Source organism: Panicum virgatum, chromosome 4K, assembly GCF_016808335.1.
Source record: "Panicum virgatum strain AP13 chromosome 4K, P.virgatum_v5, whole genome shotgun sequence".
NCBI classification, from domain to species: domain Eukaryota; kingdom Viridiplantae; phylum Streptophyta; class Magnoliopsida; order Poales; family Poaceae; genus Panicum; species Panicum virgatum.
The window spans coordinates 3,018,213-3,044,880 of record NC_053139.1 but is presented as its reverse complement, the minus strand read 5'-3'; the positions used below and the strand labels follow the sequence as shown (position 1 = coordinate 3,044,880).

At 47.3% G+C, this 26,668-nt stretch overlaps 4 protein-coding genes across 6 annotated transcripts; 2 read left to right on the top strand and 2 right to left on the bottom strand.

Annotated features, from left to right (window-relative positions):
- Window positions 1-9,399: 9,399 nt before the first annotated feature.
- LOC120702542 (probable CCR4-associated factor 1 homolog 11) lies at window positions 9,400-10,689 on the bottom strand. The gene has a single exon (XM_039986400.1). It carries the CDS (start codon window positions 10,530-10,532, stop codon window positions 9,621-9,623), a length of 912 nt encoding a protein of 303 aa, XP_039842334.1. The 5' UTR covers window positions 10,533-10,689; the 3' UTR covers window positions 9,400-9,620.
- A 167-nt stretch (window positions 10,690-10,856) lies between these two features.
- LOC120702541 (RNA demethylase ALKBH9B-like) lies at window positions 10,857-16,062 on the bottom strand. Its single transcript, XM_039986399.1, has 6 exons — window positions 15,737-16,062; window positions 15,123-15,632; window positions 12,854-12,939; window positions 12,455-12,765; window positions 11,865-11,936; window positions 10,857-11,782 (listed from the first exon to the last, which is right to left on the bottom strand). The coding sequence occupies exons 1-6, from the start codon at window positions 15,933-15,935 to the stop codon at window positions 11,131-11,133; spliced, it is 1,830 nt and encodes a 609-aa protein (XP_039842333.1). The 5' UTR covers window positions 15,936-16,062; the 3' UTR covers window positions 10,857-11,130.
- Window positions 16,063-16,099: 37 nt separating this feature from the next.
- On the top strand, window positions 16,100-19,687 carry LOC120702540 (pentatricopeptide repeat-containing protein At2g35030, mitochondrial). 3 transcript variants are annotated; one of them, XM_039986398.1, is made up of 3 exons: window positions 16,100-18,325; window positions 18,581-18,689; window positions 18,829-19,687. In XM_039986398.1, exon 1 carries the CDS (start codon window positions 16,255-16,257, stop codon window positions 18,112-18,114), a length of 1,860 nt encoding a protein of 619 aa, XP_039842332.1. In that variant the 5' UTR covers window positions 16,100-16,254; the 3' UTR covers window positions 18,115-18,325; window positions 18,581-18,689; window positions 18,829-19,687. The 3 variants fall into 3 exon arrangements, with proteins under 3 accessions (XP_039842332.1, XP_039842331.1, XP_039842330.1); XM_039986397.1 differs by having other exon boundaries at window positions 18,581-19,108; window positions 19,203-19,687; XM_039986396.1 differs by having other exon boundaries at window positions 18,581-19,687.
- A 1,154-nt stretch (window positions 19,688-20,841) lies between these two features.
- LOC120702538 (peptide methionine sulfoxide reductase A5-like) lies at window positions 20,842-22,877 on the top strand. The gene is made up of 4 exons (XM_039986394.1): window positions 20,842-21,194; window positions 21,455-21,567; window positions 22,049-22,193; window positions 22,283-22,877. The coding sequence occupies exons 1-4, from the start codon at window positions 20,910-20,912 to the stop codon at window positions 22,478-22,480; spliced, it is 741 nt and encodes a 246-aa protein (XP_039842328.1). The 5' UTR covers window positions 20,842-20,909; the 3' UTR covers window positions 22,481-22,877.
- The last annotated feature ends 3,791 nt before the right edge of the window (window positions 22,878-26,668 follow it).

Below are 26,668 nucleotides of genomic sequence, written 5' to 3'. Positions count from 1 at the left end.
AGGGTACGGGTCGTCATTGCCGTAAAGGTGAGGACGGGCTGTGCTCGCTTATTCTGGGCATTTCTGTCCCTCCGCTGATGACAACACCCCTTTGAACAAAAGGGGTAAGTTGCTTCAGTGCTGGAAACCGAAAGGTAGCGGCATAATCTCTTCGGTACCCAAAAATAGAGTCAAACAAAACCACATGTATATATATGAAAAGCTAACTCTTCGGTAAGTGGGCAAGCAGGATATTAATGCGTTTAAAGTAGCTGAGCAGTAGCTGAGCAGGTTGGAGCGTGAGCACCGAAGGTGGAGTTCTAGGTTTCGATCCTTGCGCCCCAGCAGTATTTTTGCAGAAATATAGGCGCACCTTGCGCGCTGGTCCGAAGATGGATCAAAGTGTGTCAAGTACTTGGAGCACGCCTTCGCGAGCCTGGCGAAGACGAGGGGCGCTAGCCGAAGCGGGGCGTCGTTGGATTGGCCGAAGACCCTCGAGCACGCCTTCGCGAGCCTGGCGAAGACGTTTGGCGCAAGCCCGAAGCGGGCCTTTGTTGGCCTGGCCGAAGATGAGGGGCGCCGGGCCGAAGATGCCGATTGTTGAAGTTGCTGGGCCGGAGGTGGTGGTGCTTCGCACTGGGCCGAAGATGGTGCACGTGCCGAAGGGGTGGGCCGAAGTCCTTGTTGCCGAAGGCCGCGCTTCTTGGGCCGGAGCTGGAGCTCCTCCTAAAGAGGCGTGCGAGGCGTTGTGGGCCGAAGAGGGGTCTGCCGAACGATGAGGCCGAGCAGTTGGCCACTTCGCCAGGCAGGCTTCGTCGGCCCCTGAGTGCCGAATCGCTATACATTGACGATGGCCTTTTCTGATGACAGGCCGAAGGCCGATGAGCCTCTGATTTTGGTGAGCGAATTACTCTTCCGAAGGCTGGATTATCCGAAGCCCATTTATGGGTTGCCGAAGCCTAAATAATCAGCATGTGTGCGAAGTGGGCCTTCCCAAGCTCCTGTGGAAAAGAAAAGACTCCGAGAGATCTTCGGAGGTGATTACTACCAAAGGTGCTTGTCGCAAAGAAAAGTACTGGATTGAAACCAAATTGCGAAGAGGTCAATGATTTTCTACCGAAGGGTAAAATCAACCCAGAGTCAACACTGATGGGTTGAAAATTAGTTCCAAAGAACATTTCAACGAAGATCAATTTGACGAAGGTAATTTCGATAAAGACTATTTCGACGAAGATATTTCCGATCAAGACCATTTCGACGACAAGAATTCCTGACGAAGACCCTTTTGTGGGAGAGAATTCCGATGAAGACCATTTCAACCAAGATAATTTCGACGAAGACCATGTCGATGAAAACCATTCGACGAAGACCATTTCAACGAAGAGAATTATGACGAAGACCATTTTGTCGAAGAAAATTTCTGACGAAAACCATTTCGACGAAGGCCATTTTGTCGGAGAGAATTTCTGAGGAAGACCATTTCGACGAAGAGAATTTCTGACAAAGACCATTTCGACAATTTAACCTTTCCAAAATATTGTTGTTTGAAACCGAAGCATCGTGTTCCGAAGCTCCAGTATGCACATGACCGAAGCCCGGTCCCAAGTCCAATCTACAAGTATGCTGCAAAATCTATTGCCGAAGCCCATTTATGTTGACTCCGAAGCCCAAAAGATCAATTAGAAATATTATAAACGTGCTGTTTTGCTTTGCCACCAAGTTATGACGAAGCCTGATTTCGTGACAATATGCAGGATAAGAACTGACGAAGCCATAAATAACCGAAGTAGATTAGTTGCTTGGGCCCACAATACATGTTCACCGAAAAAAGACAAACACTTCCTGTTAACCGAAGGTATTAAATTATTAAGGCTGAAGAGCAAGAAAATCAATGACCAAAAGGGCTGCCGAAGACTTCTGCTATGACTTTGTGCACAGCCGAAGGAGTAAAAAGATACCACTTTATATCAGGTAAAGTGAAGCAGCGAGCAACACCGAAGTGAGGTAGTTGGACTGGTTAGTGCCTTTACCTCCGATGCACAAGGCCTAGGGTCGATCCCTAAAGCCACAACATTTTTGTGAAATTGGAGTACCTGCGTCGAAGGTGCTGCTCGCTGGGTAGGGACTGGCTGCTGGACCGGAGCGTGTGGGCCGAAGCTCGCGTGATTCGTCTTGGGTGGTGCCGAGCTGGGCCTTCACCATCAAAGCAGCGTGTGCGCGGCATCTTTGCTGTAGATCGGGGCCGCGCGTGCCGTGGTGGGCCGCCGATTGGATGGCCGAAGCAGCGGGCGCGCGGTGCCTTCGCCGTGGGTCGCTGTCTTCGCCAAATTATGCTTTACTTCGTACCTGCATTCATAAAACATGCACGAAGAGCCAGCCGAAGGTGCGCCATGGGCTGATGGTGGCTTCGCGCGCGGTTTGACCGAGGCCTGCAGCTGGTCGGGCCGAAGTGAATCCGATGCATACAAAGCAAGCATAAGGCCACAATCGCATGGGCGCTGATGATGCAATGCAGTGCTATGCGATTAAAAAGAAAGGCATGACTGGACAATCATTTATCGAGTAAGCACTGCATACACACTCAAAAGGCAAACTGGGTTGGTGCTACAACATGAGAGTTCATTCAATTTGTTTTAGCTTGAATTGTTTCCTTCTAAAAACCATTAGTACACTCATTTAGAAAAATCAAGTTATAAATCAAGAAGGATTAACTATAGATTTTATTTAACTCAACAAGCAAACATAAGCAAGGTGAATAAACACAAACCATATTCTGGTCCTAAAAGGGTTAACATGATTTACACAGGAACAAGAATTAGCTACTGAAATTAGCATGTAGGAAAGCACCTCTTAGCAACACACACAAAAAACAATATCTAGGAACCAAACAAAAAGTCAAAACTTAACTTGCAATCATAAACAGGTAACCAAAATTTACCAGCATGATGAGCTATTGATAAAGCATGCAACAATATTTTTCCGACATTTATTGATAACATAAAGTATTTATTTTTATCCTCAGCAAGACAAACTGAACAAAAACAGATTTACAAACATGCACATTGCTTCTGGACATGAAATTTTTACAGTGAACTAAACATGCAAATATTAAGCTACTGCATAAATTTCATAATTTTGGAACATCCAGAACAGTAGATATTAGTTAAACAAGCTAAAACAAGCATTACTCATGATTAAAGCAATACATCACAAAAACATTAACAAACAACAGGTTAGATATTTTTCATAAGTTCTACATGCCAAAACAAAACTAACCCAACTGGTTTTACATTTTTGCCATTTTTCTAATATTTACTATGCATTTTCAAAGCTTGCAACCACTTAAACTAATATTTAAACTAGAGCAAAAACTATTTAGAAACTGAAGATCAACCTGTAAGGAAAGTTGTAGATCTTAGAACAAGGAATCCAACAAATTTTAGTTTGTATTTTTCTAATTTTTCTATGATTGATAACTGAATTTACAAACTCGCTATTTTTGAAAAATGAAAAGGAAAAAGAACTTTGCAGATATGCCCCTGGAAACTTGCACCGGGGACCCTAGAAAGAATTGGGGGCTCGCAATTTGGCCCTTGCCTGGATTTAGGAATAGAGGAGGCGGCGGCCATGTTTCCGGCGACGGCGGTCGCCGGCGGTGAGGGGCCAGGGTGGAGGAGCACAAGGAAGTGGAGAGGGACCTCGGGCGGCGTTCGGGTGGAGCTGGGCGGTCGGAGGCGGGCCGGCCACGGAGCTCTGCTCCAGGCGGCGGCGGCGGCGGCGGGTGGCGGCGGCGGCGCTCCGGCGGTCGTGAGCGGCGGGAAAGGGGTCAGGAAGCTTCAGTGCACCGTGGGGAAGCTAGCTGCGGGGTCGATTGGAGCCGAGGAGGGTCGGGGAGGGGTGCTCCACGACGAGCAGGGGGCGGCGGCGGCCATGGCGTGCGGCGGCACCTCTGGCGCACTGGCAGGGGCTTGGCCCGACTCTAGGAGAAGCGGAGCGGGTGCGGGGCGAAGCGAGGAAGCCTGGGACGCGAGGAATCGCAGTGGGGTGGCGGAGGATGGCCGGCGCAGGGGGTGGCGGCAGCTCAGCTCAGCTCGGCCTAGCTCGCGGAGAACGAAGGGGAACGGGGCGCCGGGAATTCGAGGAGGATAAGGCACACGGGTTGGGCTCGGGGAGGATAAGGTCGAGGATGGCCGGCATGGGCAGCACAGGGCGACGGCACAGTGACGGCGAGCGGCGTTTGGCGGCGTGGCACGCGGAGGGGCGCCGAGGGCGCGTGTCGCCGGCACAAGGTGCCAGGGAGGAGCGGGTTGGGGAAAAAACTGGGGGCGGGGAGGCGGGTTTCGGTCGAGGCGCGACGCGTGGGCGGCCAGTGGCAGCACCAGCGTGACGGCCCCGACGCCGAGACGGCGACGGCACACGGACGCTGAACGGCGTGAGGGAGAACAGAGTGAGGAGAGAGAGGTGAGCTGGGGACTGAAGTGCGAGAAAACAAGAAAATAGGGATCTATTTGTAAATCAAAACTTTCTTAAATTTTTGCATTGAAACACGGAAAATTTCAAGAATGAAAGTTGTTCAAAATTTAATTTCCTCCAACTTTTGTTTCAGGAAAAACTTCATTTGAAGAAAGGTTTGAAAGATAAAATTTGAAACTTGAGTGCATTTGAAAATGTCCTATACACTTCGAAATTCAACTTTTTCTCCCACTTTTGTATGGCAACACAAAAAAATTTTGAACACGAAAGTTGTTCATCACTCGAAAACCTATAACATTTGTTATGGGCAAAAGTCCATTTAAGCAACGGTTTGAAATTTATTTTTAAACCTGTTTGTTACAATTTAAAATATAAATTAAACATTTAAAAGCTGTCATTTGAAGAACTCGTCATTTCATGTGCAAACGTACTAACAAACTTTATTGAAGGCCTTTACATGATTAACATTAGTACTAATTGTCATGTTAAACATATGATTAACCCTAATTACAGGTGATTAACACCTGGGTGTTACAGCTGTAGGGATAGGTGGGGTGGTCATGTAGACAGGTGTTGTCGTAACCGTAGATGCTGCAGCAGTAGTTTGTGATGGTGCTTGACTGTTACTCGTTCCTGCCTGGCTATTTTGAGCTGACAGAGCTGTTGTCATAGACACTTGCAAGGGAACATATTGTATCTGATCTGGTTGTATATAGCAAGGACCCATGCAACCTGGAAACGTGCCTTCAGCAAAAGTCTTGACCACCGCGTTGTGTACTGTGTTGCCCATGATTGTTGCATTTTTTATGAAGGCCTGAGCTACAGCTTGGCCAACCGCGTCCATCATCTTATTTTCACGTTGAGCCTCTGTTAATGGCTGGAAAGATGGAAGATTAAACTTCTTGACCACCTCACCAGATCTGGTGACACTGTACGATTTGAGGCAAAACTCCTCATACTCTTTCCTTTGTTCTTCTTTGAGCTTGTCTTCAGGAATAGGGATCTGGTTTTCTTCATTGACTTCAGATTTATCAGTGAGTTCCACCATGTTGAAGTTTTCTGTCCCACCAGGCGTGCCAAAAGATGTGTTGACGCAAAAATCAACACACTGGAATCCGAGGGCAAGTGTTCGCCAAGCTCCGAAAAGTCAACCAAGCGTGCCAGTCAATTTAACCTAAAATTGACAAGGGAGAAAATAAAGTCAAATTCGAGAGCGTATCGGCTGGGATTCCGAATATCTCTCTCACAGGCGTATCGGCAAGCTTTGCCGATATAGTAGACGACAAAAAGATATTTAATACAAGCGTATAATAAACGAGCGCATCGGCAGGATTAGCCAATGCACTAAACGACAATGTCGGCTTGAAATAGCCGATTACGCGTATATAACAAAATCTAAGCTACGAATGTGCAATTTAGATGATGTAAACTAAAAACAGATCTAAACCGGCTCTTGGGATAACAAAAGTGTTACTGCAAAACCTAAAGCCAATTTAATATATTTTTAGCAGATAGATCTGATAATGGCCAAAAAGCATAGAAAAACCTACAAATCTAGCCGATATCGATAATTTATGAATAAATTTAGACGAGATGACAGCGGTGCGCCCGGAAGTCAAGGCCTAGATGAACTCGATAACTTTTAAATAGATTTGAACGAAGCCACAGCGATGCGCCCGGTAGCTAAAGCTCAAATATACTCGGTAAAACGAAAACTCACCAGCAAACCAAGTCGCTCGAATGTGAGGCATCCTTGATCAACTTGAAAGAACTCGTCGAAAAAGAAAAGAAAAGGCGAAGTCGTCGAAAAGTGCAAAGAAATTGTAAATTGTTGTTGTATTGGATGTGTATCAAGTTTTTTCGGTCCCTTACAAATGATATTTATAGCCTAGCACTACCGAGTCCTAGCCGATTACGGCAAACATTACTTGACTATAAAGAAAAGACTTGCTAAAGATAAACTACTCTAAATATTACAACCGAATCATCAAAATTTTTGTAGAGTCCGGGTTCTCTTCTCTTTCCTTGACTTCATCGGCAACTCTCCATCGGCAGAGTACCAGAGCGGGCAAATCAGCATCTTCGAAGTATATTCCTCTGGTCCATCGGACGGACTCCATCGGCCGATTCCAACCCTGTTCATCTTTTGGTTTCTTCCAAATCGGCCACCTTCCCTTTATAAAAATTACCTTCCTTGACATGTGTCAAAAAAACAGTGTCAACAAGAAAGCTACAATGGGATGGGTTCTTAAATGCCTATAAAAGCCAACTGATCGATGACTTACTCATGGCTGAAGCCTCGGAGTGAGCATGACATATATTGGGATACACATGTAAAGAGATAATAGAGTTAGAAAGCTCAAAAACGTTCTATGAATTCTCATAACTTCCAAAGTATATGAAAATTGTACGCTTCTATATGAACTACGCAATCAGTCATCCCAATGCCAATTGAACAAAACAGTCCGAGTGAATCAATCCATCTAAACCATTAGCAACTAGTTCGTTCCAGCGCTTGGTCACACATGTGTATGGAAGCATGGCTGGCAACCATTCTAGAATCTGACCACTTAAACATAATAAAAATAAGTAAATAATGGAGCTCAAAAGGTAGCCGATTTGGTGAAGCACTCCAATGTTAGCAGTTTCACATAGAGAGGGGAAGGGTAGCACTCCCTACACTGTTGTTACCTGCCTATCTCAGTTTTACTTGGACACAAATAATGTTTCTCCTACTAATAATCACTACTTAGATCTAGAATTTTCCTGTTATAGGTGTTGCATTATTAGTAGAGTTTTGTTAAATATCTCTAGAAGTGGGAGAGGGGAGGGATATTTTTCACATTGTGATCCGGAGTTTTCCATGCAAATATCCCCACACGCTATTTCATTCCCATCGAGCACCATGGTGTTGTTCATCCAACATCTTCCTTCCTCCTTACATGGTCTCTCTATCCATCCCAAAACAAGTGTACTTCTAGAGTTTAGGTGCGACGAGCAATGCTAGTGAGAAATTATATAAACCCCTATACCGATGTAATTATTGCACCTTTAGAGGAGAGAAAGCAGAAAAAGGTCGCGGTGACTGTTCGGAAGATCCAATATCTTACCACCCTTTATCAATATAAAGACAAAATGGAAAGATAAATGTCACCAATTAACAAGAGCTTCATTCAATTGTACTAACTGCTAGTCGATTACTCACTTGACGATTCCTAGAGAGATACCCGCGGTTCATGCGAAGCATAGCTTACTAAAGACCTCTTCCAAGTCATCAGGATTTATATAGTCCATTGAAATACAGCTATCGCCGACTCTTACCTGCAATGGCGGAGCGTAACATCTTCAAGAGGAGCCCAATCAAAATGCAAAATGCTCTAAATTGCAAACTTAGAGTTGCAAATTTCATCGAATTAACTTCCTCACTTAGCTGGCGAACCTCCAAAACAGATACATCAGAATGCCAGCATGTGTAAAGGATCCTCGTTGAGAGTTCTTCAACTCCAATGGCAAGCCTCCTTGGAACGTCTAGCCTATCAAGTAAACACTATTGCCTTAAGCTTATCCCTCTTAATCACAAATCCAGAACTTAAGCGCATAAGACTAGTATCCATTTTTAAGTAATCACTGTCAATATGTTCTTCCTTGAGCGCAAGGCGAAGGAGTGCAATATCTGGTCAGGATTAAACTTTGTATGCATCCTGCAACTAATTTAAACAATTGAAAAGAGAGCAAATTTAATTCAAACAAAGCAACATAAGTCCATTTTTGCCATCCAACTATCGCCTCGGTTTGGTTTTGGCCATGAAACCGTAAAACCATGATTTTTTTGCCATCTAACACTTAAAATCATTCATATTTGACATCGGATGGTTTTGGTTGTGGTTTTGCTGATATGGATGTCACATAGTGATGGGGCCTACCTGTTATCCCTCCTCTCTTCTCTCTCTTATCCCTCTCTGCACTGGCCGACTCCCCTCCCCCCACGCGCCTCCCACTGCTCCACCAGGCTAGCTGGAGCTTTGTCGTGGGCTAGCGCTGCTGGCAAGCGAGCTGCAGCTCTGGCGGGCGGCGCGGGTTGGAGCTTCGTTGCGGACCTGCGCCGCTGGCTAGGCGAGCTGGAGAGAGAGAGGAGGGCTGACAAGTGGGTCTATCACCACGTGGCATCCACGTTACCAAAACCACCTAGCAAAACCATCTAATGGCCAATATGAATGGTTTTGAGAGTTGAGTGGCCGAAGATTCCTAGTTTTGCAGTTCGAAGGTCAAAACCAAACTGAGGCGACAATTAGATGGTCAAAACCAAACTATGTTGGATTTTATCTAGTATTCTCATTTCTTGTTTCTTTATGCCATCAACAATTCTCAATTCTCATAGACACATTATAACACTAAATAGAGAGCATTTCAAGTAACATTATTGCTAGAATCAAGGTTTTTATTATCAAAAATAAAAATTTACCGGAGGTCATGGATAAATAAGATATATCGATAATATCTAACCAAATTCAAAAAATTCATTTTTTTCGAAAAAAATCATAGAATTTGACTTGAAACTATTTCTAAGCTATTAAACATCACTTTTTCACAGATAAAAATAAAAATAAAATATTATGAGCGTGGGATTGCACGGGTGAATATGGACCGTCTGTGTAGAAGTAGGATAAACAAAAAAAATAGCCAATATCTAATTTATCGGACCATAGGGATAAAAGGTATATATCAGAAATTTTGGTGAATATCGATGAATATTGGCCGATAAAGGAAACCTAGCTAGAATTGCATGGACATGACATGAATCGGATGTTATCTAGCAAAACTATGGAGAACATAGTTGCCAAAGAGCTCAACCACACTGGCCTAAAATACAACAGTAAGAACTACCTCAAATATCGGCCGCCGAAAAGTTGAAAGCGCTGGTATGAAGGCAAAAGTTGAGGAGCTCAGTAGAAGCAAAACATTATCAGGTTGTCCACCTGTGCCTATTACTGAATCAGTTGTTGCTAGTTTTTGAGAGTTCAGACGATTATAGTTGATAAAAACACACATAAGAGCACATGGCCACATAGATAATCAAACGCATGATCAAAGAAAGTAAAACGACCCCCTTTAATCAATCCTAACTTCCTCCTAACAGTAATTTGTACAAACTACACTAATCCTACAAGCTACGCTAAATCTGCGATGGTGCCGGCGTGCGAGAGCACGTTGGTGTTCCTGAAGAAGCGGTCCACCATCGCCAGGAGCACGTCGGTGGTGAGCAGGCTGTCGGAGCCGGCGCAGTGCGCGCGGCCGGCGGCGCGCTCGACGCCGAGCGCGGCGGCCACCTGCTCCAGCCCCCCGCGGATGCCGCAGCACCTCGCGAGGTGCTTCGCGTCGAGCACCTTGGGCCCGAAGAGCCCCTGGAGCAGGGCGTGGAAGCCGTCCAGCGTGTCCGGCAGCGGGCGGCCGCCGGTGAGCACCTTGGCGAGGTACGCGAAGTCGTAGGCGCCGGCGAACGCCGCCCAGGTGAGGTTCCCGCAGCCGAGGCCGCAGCGGTAGAACCCTGCGGCCAGGTCGCCCGGGCGGACGCCGAACTCCCGCAGCGTGCCCAAGTCCATGCCCTGCGCGCGGAGCATGGCGACGGAGGCCGGCGCGTGCGGGTCGCGCGCGGGGTCGAAGCCCCGGACGTTGAACTGCCACGCGACGGGGCAGCGGCCGGCGGCGCCGGACAGCGCGAACCCGACCTGGAGCAGCTTGAGGTCGTCGACGTTCCTCTTCACCAGCGCGTAGCTCTCGCGCGGGCCGCGGAGGTAGCGCGGCGTGCCCGAGTCGTGCACGGCGCCGGGGAACTCCGTGTCCATGCACACGCACGGGTAGTAGGGCAGCAGCGCCGCGATGTTGGCGAGCTCCTCCTCGAGGTTCCCGGACCACACGTCCCGGACCTGGGCCTTGGCCGAGTACACCAGCTGCGCGGGCTGCGGCGCGTACGGCACCATGGCTGGGTGGTACTGGGGCACGATGTGAGCGAAGCTGGACGACGGCAGAGGAGGCAGCGGCGGAGGGTGCATGACGGCAGGGCCGCCGTCGCGGGAGGGCATCGTCGTGGCTCAAGACCACCGGTGATTCGCCCGAGTTCGCTTCGTGGTGCTGGATCGTGTCCGTGGATCGTGGCCGCGTCCTGGTTTTATGGTGGCGGCGCAAGATACGGGGCGGGCGTGCCGACCTCGGATTGCCGAAGCGGACCAGGGACCAGGGTAGACTCCAACTCGGGCTCCAACCCTAATATTTTTCCGGTTTCCCATCCTGAAACCACAAACTGCAACACGACGAACAATCGGACTCCTAACCAGAAACGATCGAACTCGTCTAGGGTTTCCACCCTGCCACGGTCGGTCACCAATGCCACAATCATGATTCCATTCTATCACAAAATCAAATTATTGAGTAGTCACCATCAATCACCAATGCATCAGTCAAAATTACAACATCCTGTAGAGACTCTTATCTACAGAAGAGCAGGACCCTGATTATCATGCCAACAAACTTTGTTCCTAGTCCATTCCATACACGTCTACCACGAGAATTTCTACGCTATCTTTTGGTGCTTTTGAATCACACAATGCAATATACAGATTAAATATCCGTTCAGATGTCCACAGCTCTTTCCACAATAGATTTCGCAGGCATCGTCACGGCTCAGTCATCCAGGCTTACTCTGGTCCTCCTTGGCTTGTTATACAAGGGTCGCGTGTTAGCATGAGGCTGGTCACCTGATTCACGGCTTGAGATTGAAAGAGGCTCCATGTCATCATTTATTGTTCGGTTGATCAACGAGATCTGTCTATGCTCCACCCGTGGTCTCCTTTCCACAGATTCAACACCATCTTCACTGGAATTAATGCCATTGCCATGCCGTCTCTCTTGTGCCAACGGATGTGGCCACTCTCTGATATCATCCACCTGAGCCTGCATGCCAAGAGCATTAGATTGATATCTCGGTTCCCTTGACCACCTGCCAGAGTTCCTTTCTCTCTCTGCACTTGATGCAGAGACAGGGCGCTGGCCATGCAGACTTTGCCGTGACAGAACTTCTACTGCAGGAGGTTGGTCTCCAAGAATGCCGCTTCCAACTTTCCCAGCAGATGTTCTTCCTTTAGACCTCTTGCCTCTGGATAGTTTGCTCAGATTTGTTATTTGGGCATCAGGTAGCTTGCTCCTGCTTTCATTTGATGATCTGCCAGCTTCTTGCACAACTGTCCCTAGAGGTGTAAGGTTAAGCAGTTCTGGATCATCTTTAAAATTGAATGGACGCTTTGCTGGGTCCATTTTTCTGAAGGTAATGGATATCCTGTGTTTTAGAAAGTAATGCATCAGATTTTGAATGTGAAAGTCCAATAAGTTCTGAAAATATACAACAGATGAGTGCAAACCTTTTGGTCGGGACAGCTGGAACACAATGCTTTGCTACATCAGCACCATTGCCGTTCAGGACAAGCACAGACCTGTAAATGTTCATGTTTAGTAAGAAGAACTGCACAGTTATACTGATGGACTTGTGATTTATAAATACTAGTTTTGTGAACTCTAGCATTAGAAAACAAAGATACTACTTTGAAAATAATGTAAAATTACAGATATAACTAACTCTGGTAGTTTAAATGGGAACAAGATACACAAACAAAAACAAACAGTTAAAAATAGACCTTTGAAGCAATCTGCTTTAAAAAAAAAGTCCGTAAAAATAAATCATTAGAAAATAGACCTTGGAAGCAAAAACTTCTGAAAACTACAGACCCAAAGAAAACAATTTTACTAAAACTGTACCATGCAGCAACAAATCATTTATAGAAGTCAAATGAGCTGCTAAAGTCTTCAAAATTGTATATATTCACAACTTTGAAATGCCACGAAATAAAATCAATTTTCTAACTATCCAAATAGTATATAATTATATAAAAAAGTGCAAATACCTTAATAAGAAATCAACTAGTAGAAGGAAAGAACATGGCAAGATATGTACCCGACAGGGAGAGGGATCGCAATTGAACCAGTGAATTCTCCAGGGGCAGAAGCTCTCAGGTTAGATCCAAAAAGAATGTTGCATTCGCTGAGGAAAGAAACGGTACAAAATGGCCGAACAAAATCATGGCTATCTATATGTGGTGGGATGCAATCTGCAGGTTCATATATATTTACAATGCAGCTGTCTGGCACACAAGTCGGCGGCAGAACTTGCCATCGTACCAATCTCTTAATCATAGTCTTAAAGAGATCAGGCATTGGATCAGAAACAATGGTCTGTATAATGCCTGGTGGATTTCCGTTCTTATCCTGCCATGAAGATTCAGTTCAAATTTACAGATGAGGCTCAACAATGTTACATGTAGTACAAGATGATGGAATTCTCAGAGGAAAGTACCGTAGCATAATTGTAACAGCATCCAAATTGGATTGTTACCCGGCCTTTACCACGCATCCATTTTTGGGGTTCAGTGTATGTGCGATCTGACATGAGAGGAAACATAACTGGATTCAGACACAAAAAATAGAAAGCTAAATATGGCAAACAAACAGCTGCAACTTAGCAGTTTCATACAATCTACAATAATACTATATTAATATTTAAGTATCAATGGAAGAAAACACTAAGAGCGTAAGGTAACACTATCATACAGTTTGAGATATAGGAAGTATAATAACAATAGTAAAATTGCATTAGAATTAGAAGTCCAATTTATTTATTTTCCATTTCTGCTTTCACCTAAAATGTTAACTAAGTTAAAACAACAACAGCAATCATTTGATAAAAATTGCTCGATTAAGACATCATGCCACCCCTCGAAGGAGGAACTGAAATCAATATGTGATTCAGTAAAAGACGAATTCATAGCATCCACTAGCTTGACTTGTCACTAAGAGGTTTGAACATGGTTCTTAAGGCGTCGCCTAGGCGACGCCTAGTCGTCCAGGCGCTCAAAAATCCAAGGCGTCCGCCGACGCCATGCCAAAAGAGAAGCAAACTGAGAGGGAGGGTGAGGGAGGAGGGAGAGGAGGGGAAGGATTTCGACGATCTGCGGGGGAAGGGGAACAAGAGGGAGGGGGTGGCGGCCTACCTGAGCATGGTGAGGAAGGTGGGAGAGGGAGCGCCGACGAGCTTCGGCGGCGCGAGGGCCTGGCGACGGCGCGCGGGTCCAGTAGTGGTGTCGCGCGGGGCCGGCGGCAGCGTCTGGCGGAGCAGCAAGGGCGGGCCGGCGGCGGCGTCGGGCGGAGGAGCGACGGCGGGCCGGCGGCGCGAAGGGAGAGGGAGAGCTGAGAGAGCAGAAGGCGGCGCGGATGAGAGGGCAGAGAGCAGAGGGCAACGAGTGGGAGAGGGTTCTAGAGGGTTATAGCATGCTATTGTTGGGCTGGGCCTAATTGTTGGGCTGGGCAGCAGCCTGCCCTCTTCTTTGCCTTTTTTACTCTTTTTATTTCCTATTTCTTTCCATTTCCTCCCTGTGGCATATGGGTAAGGCGTCGCCTTGCTCGCCTAGGCGTCTGCCTAGGCGTCGCCTCGCCTTGCAGACGGGGTCGCTCGCCGTGCCTCGCCTTAACGCCTTAAGAACCATGGGTTTGAAAGATTGACTTCTCAAAGCTTGCAATGCAAAGTCAAGCTGTGATTACATGCCTGTTCACGGTGAACGTGTGGAGTCGTGAAAGTCATCTCAATCTTACAGTATTAACACAGCCTATCAGTCAGTGCAATAATATAGCTTCAGTTTGCACAATATAGTCTATGTATGTAAAAAAGGCCTCGGTGCTCCACGCTCCACAGAGTCAGATACACAAAAATATGGCATGTGCAATCATCCCAAACTAAGAGAAACAGGGTTGCATGACTGGATATTCCACTATGCATTTCTGTATGGTTTCAACAAAATATTTCGTTTTCTGAAATATGAAGAATAAAGTGCATTTAAGGATTCATCTGAACCAAAGTTGAGGACAGCCCAATACCCACTACTAATATACTATACTCCTGTTAAAAGTTGGATTCAGGGCTGGAAGGTGGAAGCAATACAGTAAGGTATGCATGTTTGTTTGCTTGCAAATGCCAATGTGAAAAACCACAATTGATCTACAAACACATGAGAAAAGGAAACCAGAAAAAAGCATGGACAATACTAAATGGTGCTGAACTAGTAATGCTAGACTTATAGTTTGTAAAAGCAGGTAAGCACTGGTGTAGCAGACTCATGTGCATGGTTTTTGAGGCGTCCTAGGTGTATCCTAATGCCACAGGATGACAAGATCACAAGACACACAAAAGGTCCTAATTACACTTTGTTGCCTAGGGGGTCCAATGGCAATGGACGCCACAGCACGTCAAAAACCATGCTCATGTGTCATGTGTGTAATAAAAAAATTATGTGGGTTGCATTTGATAAGAGAAATGATTTTCTATACTATTATCAGTTAGTCTTTTCGATAATAGTCACACTCATGGGGATAATTCTGGTACTATATAGTTGACCTCATATGGTAACATATAACTATGAAACTTTGAATTGAATTCTCACTAGCCCTGAGCTAATGTTAACTTTATCCAAATATTTCTCCAATGCCAAGTCATTATGAAAATCCAATGATTTCAAACCCCAATCCCAGGGCAAAGCACATCAGGCCAAATATAAGAACCAAGTGACACTCACCTCCGAGCTCCCCACGCCTGCCCCTCTCCTGGAGGTCATACACGCATTCGACAATGCGCCGCTGCTCAGCTGAGCTGAACACACCAGCATGAAGCTCAAGGCCCTCAAGGATGTTGACGAGGCGGCCATTAACCCTCTCGAGGCAGATGTAATCCTTCTTCCGCACCACGTTCTTGAACCTCCTCTGTTCCCGCTGGTCCCTCGTCAGCTGCACCTTGGGCCTCCCAACCTCGCCCCCCTCCTCCCCGTCATCAGCCGCCGCGGCCGCCGTGTCCTCCTCCGCCGCCGCGGCCAGCTCGTCCTCCTGCGCCATGTCCGCCCACGACATCCTCGGCTTCTCCGCCGGCGCCGGCGCCGGCTGCTGCTGCTGCTGCGGCGGCGGCGGCGGCGGATCCGAATCCCATCCGCTGGGCTCGAAAGGCGGATGCTTCTGGGGCGCGGGATCGGAGTCCCACCCCGTCGCCTCAATCTGATCGATCTGAAGCGTCGGCGTCCGCGGCGATTCCTCATCTGCGCGGGGTTGGTTGGGCGTCATGCACAAGAACTAGCCAAAAAACCCTAGCAGCACAAGTGTACGACTGCACAGAATCCCAACAGCGGCGGCCGGTGGTTACCTCGCGGGAGCAAGGAGTCGACGCGGCCGCGGAGCGACTCGACGCAGGAGGGGCAGAGGCCCGCGGAGAGGAAGGGGAGCCATGTGGTGAGGAACTCCCCCGCGATGGCCAGCTCCTCGCCCGTGTACCCCTGCACGAGCGCCATCGGGTCGCCCCCGCCGCCGCCGCCACCGGAGGAGGAGGAGGGCGCCATGGCCATCGCCCCGCCGGTGGTGCGGAACTCCCCCGCTCTGTCTCCGACGCGTGGGCCCCTCGCCGCCACTCCCCCTTCGCCGCCGCCTCGATTTCGATTCGACGCTTCGCCTTTCGGGAAAGGTTTGGGTGCGCTTTCGTATTGATAGCCTAGTGGTTTTTTTGCCTCCCAGAGCCAACGCCTCGGCAGCCGCGTCGGGCTCTGGCGGGTGGGACCCAGAAATCGTAGCCGTCGGTGTTAGGATCGGACGGCCGGGATCTGAAGCTTTGACGGGGAGAGGAAACAGGACGCGAGTCGCTTCGTCTAGTCTGCCGAGTACTCCTACATGGTGGCTTCGGCGGCGCTGCGCCGGCTCCGCTCCTCGCCGCGGCTCCGGCTTGCCGTCGCCGGCTCCTATGGCAGCGCAAGTGCCTCCGCCGCTGCCGTGGGGCTGGAGCGCGCGGAGGACCCGAGCCGCCGCATCGCGGAGCTGGCCGCGGGGGGGCGCGTGTGGGACGCGCGCAGGCTGTTCGACGGGACGCCCGACCGGGACGTGGTGGCCTGGACGGCGATGGTGTCGGCGTACGCGCGGTGGGGGATGCTGCGGGACGCGCGGGCGCTGTTCGACCGCCCCGACGCGCGCCGGAACGTGGTCACCTGGACGGCGCTCCTCTCCGGGTACGCGCGCGCCCGCCGCGTCGACGAGGCCGAGGCGCTGTTCGAGCGGATGCCCCAGCGGAACGTCGTCTCCTGGAACACGATGCTGGAGGCGTACGTCGCGGCCGGCCGGGTGGACGATGCCCGTGCGCTGTTCGACCACATGCCGGTGAGGGATGCCGGCTCGTGGAACATTCTGCTGGCCGGACTGGTGCGGTCGGGGAGTGTGGATAAAGCGCGAGAGCTGTTTGCGAGAATGCCAGATAGGGACGTGATGGCTTATACTACTATGGTTACTGGTATTGCGAGGCACTGTAATGTTGATGAGGCTCGAGTGTTGTTCGATGTCATGCCAAACAGGAATGTGGTTTCTTGGAATGCCATGATCTCTGGGTACATAAGTAATGACAGGATTGATGAAGCGCTGGATTTGTTCATGAAGATGCACAGGAGGGATGTTGCTTCTTGGAACATTATGATTAACGGTTTTATCCAGAGAAAAGATTTGAAGAGGGCACGGGAGCTATTTGATGAGGCGCCCGAAAGGAATGTTGTCACTTGGACTACCATGATAAATGGTTACTTGCAAGGCATGCAAAGTGAAATGGCATTGGGGTTCTTTAGTGGTATGCTTACGGCAGGTATCAGACCAAATAAAGTGTCATTTTTGGGTACTCTTGATGCTTGCAGCAACCTTGCGGCACTCTGTGAAGGGCAGCAGGTGCATCAAATGATATGCAAAACAGCATTTCAGTTTGATACTTTTGTCGAGTCCGCCCTGATGAATGTATATTCCAAGTGTGGTGAAATTGGGTTGGCAAGAAAGTTGTTTGATCTTTCTAGGGAGAAGGACTTGATCTCTTGGAATGGAATCATTGCGGCATATGCGCATCATGGTGTTGGCATAGAAGCTATACTCCTGTATGACAAGATGCAAGAAAATGGATATAAGCCTAATGATGTCACCTATGTGGTGTTGCTCTCAGCATGTAGTCACTCTGGTTTGGTTGATGAAGGGCTTAAGATCTTTGAATCCATGGTTAAAGATAAGTCAGTTGCAGTGCGTGATGAGCATTATACTAGCTTGATTGATCTTTGTAGCCGAGCAGGACGACTTGATGATGCCAAAAGGTTAATCCACTGTCTTAAGATTAAGCCTGCATCAGGTTCTGTCTGGAGTGCCCTTCTAGGTGGGTGTAATGCACATGGAAATGTGAGCATTGGCAATTTGGCAGCTAGAAGTCTGTTAGAAGCAGAACCTGATAATGCTGGAACCTATACGCTCCTGTCTAACATCTATGCTTCTGCTGGTAAGTGGAAAGAAGCAGCACGAATTAGGTCAGAGATGAACAGTCGAGGACTAAAGAAACAACCAGGATGCAGTTGGATTGAGGTGGCAAATAAGGTTCATGTATTTGTATCACGTGATAAGTCCCATAGTGAATCTGACTTGATCAACGGTCTGGTACAAGATATCCATCACATGATGAGGATTGCTGGAACTGTTCCCACTGATAGTATACTTGATGAGGAGGTAGTGTCTATTTAGTTGCAACTGGAAGTATTTTCATCTGAACTGCAAGGATTCAGTCAAACAAAGTAACCCCCACTATTCAATCCAACCTAGAGTATGTTTGGCGTCCATGCCATGGCGTTACACATGTGGCTAAAGTGGTTGTCCTGTCACCCGAATCTTGACTCCTCAGGTTCTCGATCATGCCTTGCCAACTTTGCTAATTTCTTAGCGCCTTCTGTCTCAGGTTATGGTTCTTCCTAACTCAAGTTTTACTGCTAACAGATTAAATTTTAGTTTTTGCCCATTCCATTATTTTGATTGTTTAGAATGCTATCACAGACAGATAACTAATAATCGCTTTTGCATTTCTCACACTAACAGAAGTATCTAACAAAAATAGAGATATTTCGGTGGCAGTCAGGGATTAGAGTTTATCGCACTGGCATATAAGGAATTATATAATCCTAACTTATTGTTTAACACTGATGCTCTCCTGCAGGTTGTCTGATTCATCTCCAAGAAACTTTGCTTTAGCCTTATTTATGGATTTCGATCTCGGACTCATCTTTGCCGTGAGGTCCTTGGAAACTAGTTATGCAGCTGCTCAGGTGCTTACCATCATGGCGTCATACCATGCTTACCTTCAGCATGCCAATGAAAGGCCATGCTTAGCTTGGACGTCCATTCTGAGGCTCCAGTTGATGAAAGAAGTTTGGAGACACTAAAAAGTAAAAAACTTTCATGCAGATCTCCCTGGTGGCAATGAACTCAGTACTAGCTATAACTTCAGAAAAGGAGATCTCCTTAAGCAGGTGAGGAGAACCTGCCGATCTCAAACATCCAGCAAGGAGTTCCGGAGGGCTAGCCTTGTTAATTTGAAGAGAAGGTGGTTTCATGTGCCTGAATAATGACAATGAAGATGGATATGTTTGCTTTGTTGCTGGTTCTTCAATTGATGCGCTGGAGAGATTTCTGACGTACGCACTCAAGCTGCCAAACAAATAATCCGAATTCTTTGCCTTAGAAGGTATATATACTGTATACCTGCTTGTAACTGTAAACATTGCATGGACACATATCAGTACCGTATATGGCTGCTTCTGATATGATTTTGTCTTCAGCCACACTCATCATCTGGAGGCCATATGATTTTTTTCTCGAAAGGACTAGAAATGCTCGCGGCGTTGCCGCTTATGGCCAGTGTCTGTCCTCCCTTTTTTTGTGTTCCTCTGGTGAAGCGAGGTAGAACATTGTGAGAAATGAGAAATTATCAACACCACCAGTGTCTGGCCTCTCATTTTTTCTTGTTCCTCTGGTGAAGCGAGGTATAACATTGTGGGAAATGAGAAATTGTCAACACCAGTGAATCTAACTTTTCTCCTCAAAAGATAGGTATCTTAGAATCTACCATTTCATCATGTACGTTGTGATATGGTGCGTACAAATGTTCTAGGCTGTCTAAAGCTTTTATTCTATTTTCAATTTCATTTTTTATCAAAAATATATAGTTCAGCGTATTGTGGTGCTTGACCTTGTTCTGGAATTAATGATCCTATAAGGTGATGTATTTGGCCATTAATATGAAATACATATGATTCTTCTCCTTTGTTAATGTCTTTTATTATATTTGCTCTCATTGAGGTGAAGGCAAAGAGACTATTGTATTGCCTTATTCTTTATAAGAAATGCTTCGATTTTGTGCCTTTTTTATCATTAATTAACCGTGAGGGTCTTTATATGGTGGTATCTTTATTTTTCCATTTTTACAACAGTTTGTGTATATAATTTGTTTGCTATATGCCGGCTCTCAGTTTAGTTACATTCATTGGTAATATAGCTCCACAATATTTACACTGGTATTTTGGTTCACCTAAATATGATCGTTTATCATATGATTCTTTTAAGTGTTGAATATATTCTACTGTATAAGATACCATGCCTTGATTAGTATTAATAATTATCCTTAATCTAATGCCTTCGATGGTGCCTGCTGCTACTCCTCCGCCGCTTTACCTCCTCCAGGTGCTCACGGCCGGCTGCTGCCTTCCAATCAGAGTCCTTGACTCCTCCGCTGCTTCACCTCCTCCAGGTGCTCACGCCCGGATGTAGCCAGCCGCCGTGCTCTACCTGAGACTCGCGCTGCCTCGCAGACCAAGAAACAAATCGACCGGAAAATCGAGCAGTCTCTATCTCTATCTGCGGATCGCATCAGCCATGGCGGCCGCCGCGCAATAAGGCCTGACCCACCGCGACGCCGTAGGGACGACGACAGGGTCACGACCCGAGCGTCCCCTGGTCTTTGCGTTCCTGGAACGCGGAACGCGGCGTCGGTCGGTGGCCGGCGCAGCAGCTGGAACTACGGAGGACGGAGGGAGGTGCGGCAGGACCGAGAGGCTGAGGACAGTGGGCAGACAAGCGGATTCGCGACGATTCGCGAGCGTCCGGGTTTGTGGCATAACGGGTAAGAGACCCACGACGGCGATGATCGGACGGCTGATATCGTAAGTTTGCTGGATCCAACGGTTAGAGGGCTAACGGGTGATATGGTGCGATGGTTTGCCCGTTTTTGGTGTAGGAATCATAGGTAGAGATAGGGACAATTTCGCTGTTTTCCTTTACCTTCCACTGGGCTCAGACATGATCCTCAGGCCCATTCATTAGTGGGTTGATCACTGTTCGGCCCAAACAGCCCAATTTCCACATCAGCCCACCACCACCAACCCCGTCCAACAACCTCTTCGAATAGTGCCAAGACGAGGACGAGCAACCACCCAGCCCACCCGCCGGTTGGTCACGCTCCTCCCCGATCCCGATCTCCGGCCGACGCCATGGCGGCCGCCGCAGGCATCGCGGCGGTAGTGGGGGTGCTCATCCTCCTCGTCGCGGGGGTCTCGGGCGCGCGCCTCCCGGCCCGCGGCGCCGCCGTCCGCGGACCGGCGTTGCCGCGCGGGGGAGCGCCGGCCACGGCGGTGTTCGCGCTGGGCAGCTTCTGGAGGTCGGAGGCGGCGTTTGGCTGCCTTCCCGGCGTTATCCGCACCTCGGTTGGTTATGCTGGCGGCTCCAAGGCCAACCCCGAGTACCGCAACCTCGCCGACCACGCCGAGTGCGTCAAGGTGCAAAACCCACCCATTATTATAGTAGCCTATCTAGCCCTCTACTACTTCGCCTATGCATCGAAATGGTTCATTCAGTTCATGTGCTGCGAGCGTGTATAAAGAAATTGACGCTTGCTTTGTCTTGCGTGTTGAGTGCTAGATACTGCTCGGTTTTTTAATTCATTTAATTGCTTCCGTTTTAAGTTTGGAAGTACTAAGCACTGAAGCGTTATGTGAGCAATGATAATTGGCATTGACAGGTTTCTGCTCTTATGTAGGTTGAGTATGATCCCCGGCTGATTCACTACAAGCAGCTTTTGGACGTGTTTTGGGCAAGTCATGATCCACGGGAGGTGTTTGGGCAAGGGCCAGATGTTGGCAACCAGTACAGGTATTTGAGTTATCATCTCTATCTGTTAAAAGTGATACTTTTTTGCATGACTTGCCATGGACGTTTCGTCTATTGAGTTTGTGATCATCTTTGCTTGGTGTCCAGTGCTGATTCCATGGTAGATAATTTTTTGTTCCGTTGCTTCGCTGATGCTATTGTCAGACTAAAGCCATCATTTTTTTCCTTTAATTTTGTTGTTGTGAAACTGATAATAAATTTGATTGACCAACATCCTGTGCCAAGTTTGTGGTAGGTGAATTTTTATCACAATGCTTGCATGATGCTTCTGTCAGATTAAAGCCGCCATTTTTCCTTTAAATCATGGTATTCTGAAATTGATAGTTGATTGGGTTGATAAGCATCTTTTTGTGTTATGTTGTATCATGGCACTAGTATCTTAAACAAATAACATGGTTGTTTTGTGGTTGGATATGTCCAAAAGACATTACGACTAATTGTGGAGTCACTGATATGGCTGCAGATCTGTCATCTTCACTAATGGAACCATTGAGGCCAGATTGGCTGCTCTTAGCAAAGAAAAAGAACAAGCTAAAGATCGCAGTAGCGTTATTACCACACAGATCCAACCATTGGGGGCGTTCCATCCTGCTGAACCAGAACATCAGGTAACAATTCCACTATACTTCCCTTTGAGGATCCAGATACATTGCATTATGGGTTTGTTTGCATTTTATGATCTGAATTTCTGTGCTAGAAATTTGAACTGAAGCGCAAGCCATTCCTCCTGCAATTGATTGGGAATTTGCCAGAGGAGGAGCTCCTGACATCAACACTAGCTGCAAAGCTGAATGCATATGCTGCTGAGCTCTGCCCTGCGAATACCCAAAAGAGAATTAGCTCCAAGATTGATGAGATTGCAAAGAAAGGATGGCCCATCTTAAGGGAAATTTAGTTGATACTAGATCCTGGACTCAAATCGGTTGTTGCAATGCAGACACAAGAGAGGTGCATGATTTTGCAGAAAATAATTTTAGGAATATTTCTTCTGTGCACCATTGCCATGATGGCCTCAGTCATCCATTCTTCACTTTGCTCACAAAGATATAGTTGTGCATAGCATGTGCATTGAAATTGTGACTAAGCTGTGTGTGTGTGTTACCCCATTTGTAACTTGAATTCATTGTCCAAGCTTACTTAACGGACAGTAGTTGTCCGTTGTAATTTTGGTTGTTCATTTGTGAAATATAGATATTTCGTTCTTATTCAGCAGAGCTTGTGCTGGTCGTGATTGAGGTGCATGTGAATATGACAATGAAATATTGTTTTATTGATGGGGAAGATTCCATGTATTCAATTTTTCTTCAGAGATTGCATAACAGAGTTAAGTATATGTGTCTACAAAAAAGAAGGGTCTCTATGTTTGCTGAAAAAGCAGCTTCAAATGCATTTATCTGCCTCAATCTTTTCTAAACAGTTCAGAAAAAGAATTACACCAGCTTTGTACATATTCGACGAGATGATTATTGCAGGAAAATGGTGCGACCCGTGATGGAAAAATAGTTGTGGAAAACTGTCATCCAATTTTAGTTCCCTCTAAAATCTCAACTAAAACTCGTGGTGTAAGTTCATTTTGAGACCAAATGGAATAGGAACTTCGGGGGCAGAATTGCATCTCATGTCCTGATGAAAGTAACATGTAGGATACTTAACAAGCCAAATACAAAAAATTCAGCTAGTTACCTCATAAATAATAGGGTTGATTAGCATGCCTACCAAATAACAAGAGCATGACTTCCCACAAAAGTAAAGTTCAAAGAGTGTGAAAAAATTGCAGCAAACCAGGGAACCCAGTTTCAGACTTTCAGTTGAAGCAACACTACATCAGGTGTGATGTTGGATGGTAGAACTCATGAGCAAATGACATACAACTGGTAGATTTGGTACAACTTCCTTTGCACCATCATGCCAGTACATGGAAGAAATGGAATCGGTCTTCCCTGAGATCCTGCAAATGCAATTTTATTGCACATGAAGTACTGAATTACTAACTTGGAAAGCGAATAAGAAGTCCTAGAACCAAGCTCATCATTACAGCTGCTGTTATTCTATCTCTTTAGGTATAGCACATTGCATTATGTTCATTCATTACAATCTGAAGCTTGCCGTGTTTTTCCTAAATCCACAATTCATCATCTCATTTTAAGCCAATTTTTTTTTGTAAAACTCGCACTCATCACAGACATCATTTGTTTGCTTGAACTACCTGCTATTGATTCTCGCATGAAACTGTCCGGTGCATGTTCAACAAATCTATAGCAACCACACAAATTTGCGAGTTCAGAACAAAAGAAAGTTCAGGTTTCAGACAAAGAGACAGTTCGGACTTTTGAGTGAACAAGAGAGAACAGAAAAACGCACCCGTCCCTGAAAATTATGAATCCTTATGTCGTAATAGGAAAGTTTAACATGGTCTCGAACCTTCCACCTTTCTCATGGTCATGAAGCCGATAAGCAGCTTCTGAAACTATGTTATATCTACACTGAAAAAATGAGCAGCATACATTTTTCTCTGACTTTTGAAGATTTTAGAATCCTGACGTAGTTGTGCTCGTCGTGCTACCGTTTGGATGGCGGCTCTAGCAGGGAGCAGCATCCAGCAGCTGCCGGCCGGCGAACGCTGTCGATCTCGATCATTCGCCGCCGCGTCTGATCATGTCAAACAGATAGAGGATGGTTGCGCCGAGGGGAAGACATGGAAGGGCGCAGTTTGCACGGGGTCTCCCTGGTTAATCGTGGACGGTAAATGAAATACCGACCACCCGTTGCTTCGTACGCCGGCCGACGGCAGCCGCCAAAGCGCCAGGACTACGGGGAAGTCGACAGTGTTGATGTGAGTATTGAAGAGAGTATTGGGAAAAGCTTTAACAGGTGGACCAAGCTTCCACGTCGGACGCACAAGAATGGACGTTTTCTGAAAGGCCAACTGAGTCTGAAACTGCAGAAGGCAGGAACAGATTACAAATGTGGATTTGAATTGAGATGTGGATTACTGGACGGGGATGCAGGGGTGGTGCTCTGTCTGTTTCGTCAGCATTCAGCAGGGGAGTATTGCATTTGCATGCTCGCACCTCTTATGCTTTCTACTCGATGTCTGGATGCAACTAACTAAAAACAGTGTTTCAGTTCACTACTTCTTGGTTTACTGGTGTTTTTAGAGTAGGGCACGGATTATAAACTTCTTGGTTTGCAGTTGTATGCTAGCAATAGATACAAAATAATGGTTCCAATAAGACTTTCTGAATATTTTTTCAGAACTTGCATTGCAGACAGGCCATCAGTGATCCATCAAATGAAGCTCCAACTAACATTCTTGGGAAGGGGCAGGAGCAGGGAGCAGGAGCATCCAGCAGCTGCCGGTGCCGGCCCACCGGAGAGATCACCGGAGGGCGGCGGCGGAGCAAGCAGCGCCGCGGGACGAGGAGATGGAGCAGCGCGGCGTACTTGGGAAGGAGTCGTCCAAGCACGCACTTCTACGGCGGGCGTCTCTCCCTGATTGATCCCGACCGCGGGAAACGGATCGGACGGCTCCGATCTACCCAGGGGGTGGACGGTAAATGAAACACCGTCCACCCTGGACGGTATCTGGAATACCGTCCGCCCCCTGGTCGTGGCCGCCTGAGCACCCGGATGCGGCGAGGGACGCGCCGGCTCCGCGGCACCAGGCATCTCAGCTTCTCGGCCGCACCACGAGGCGGAGCCGCTCCCGGAACGCCAGGTGCGCCCGCGCTTGCCGCAGCAACAGCACGCCGTGATCGAGCTCTGACTCTGACCAGCGCGCGACGCGCCCCGGGAGGCCAGGACTACTGCTTGAGATGCAGCGGCCTCGGGGCAGATGGACGGAGAAGCCGGGTGCTCGAATGGGAAGAAGCATGATCCACGCCGATTGCGGCGTGGCTTCCGTTCCGCCGCCCGGCGAAGTACTCCGCGATCAGCCAACGCCACCGTCGGAGCGCCGCACCACCGCAGCGCAGAGGAGGGCAGCCTTCAATCTACCCGGAAGCATCGGCAACATATATACGTCGCAGCTTCATTCCCGGCGAGGCGCGGCTCCCGGGAAGCAACCGCGGCGCGAGCGCGGCGAACTGCCGCCGGCGTTGCCGCTAAACCGGGCCAGGACCACGTCCACCTCGGACGTGCCAGGATGGATTCAGAAGTCGATGGTCGTGGACGCTCAAGGAGCCAGCGGACGGTGGCTGGCTGCGGGTGTCCATGGGAGGATGACAGGTAGGCGGACGCATGGTGCCTGTCCGTCTGATGTGTGAAGCTCATCAGTGTGTTTTCGGAAGAAGGCAGGAAGAAAGGGATGGTTCGCAGGGACTGCAGGTGGTGCTGACAATGGGCCCAGGGTTATATTGTTCCCTGCACCACTGTCAGTCAAAACAAAAACTTTCACAAACATCTAGAAATATTATATTAGTATATGAAAGCCTGCAATGTGGCAACAAAATAACAAAAAGGAAAATTAGCATTCATCTTGATCTGTAAGACTATTACACTAAATAAAACCTATCAAATTAGACATGGGAGGTTCTGATATACAGGAAGTGTTTCGTTTTCAGACATGAAAATTTGACGAAAGTCTGAATATTCCATTTTCAGCCCCCTGAAAACAGGCCATAAACCGTCAGGTGAACTCCTGATGTTCTAAGTATGAATGTTTGTTTCCTTATTGAAATGGTGCTTCGACAGTGGTTCCTCAAGCTTTCTAAACATTTTCAATGGTAATTATACATTTGTACTCCCCCATGAATATCTACAACTATGATTGATAATTATTTGGATTGCCAAAAACATGAAACAGATCATGATATAACATACAACAGAGCTGAAATTGAGATGAGAAATTTGCACCGAGTAAACATTTTATTAATGAAGAGATGGTAAATGGATTTAAAAGGTAATCTTGCATATGGCTTTTATTTAATCCAAGACCAAACCATTTCATCACTGGAAAAGGGATTGTTTAATGGTGTGTTTATGCAGTGATATCAATCGTATATTTTGTTGTCTTCACTTTCAACTTCTCAAGGGATATGGTATGTTAGGATTACTATAAGGCAACGTATGCTATGCAAACCAT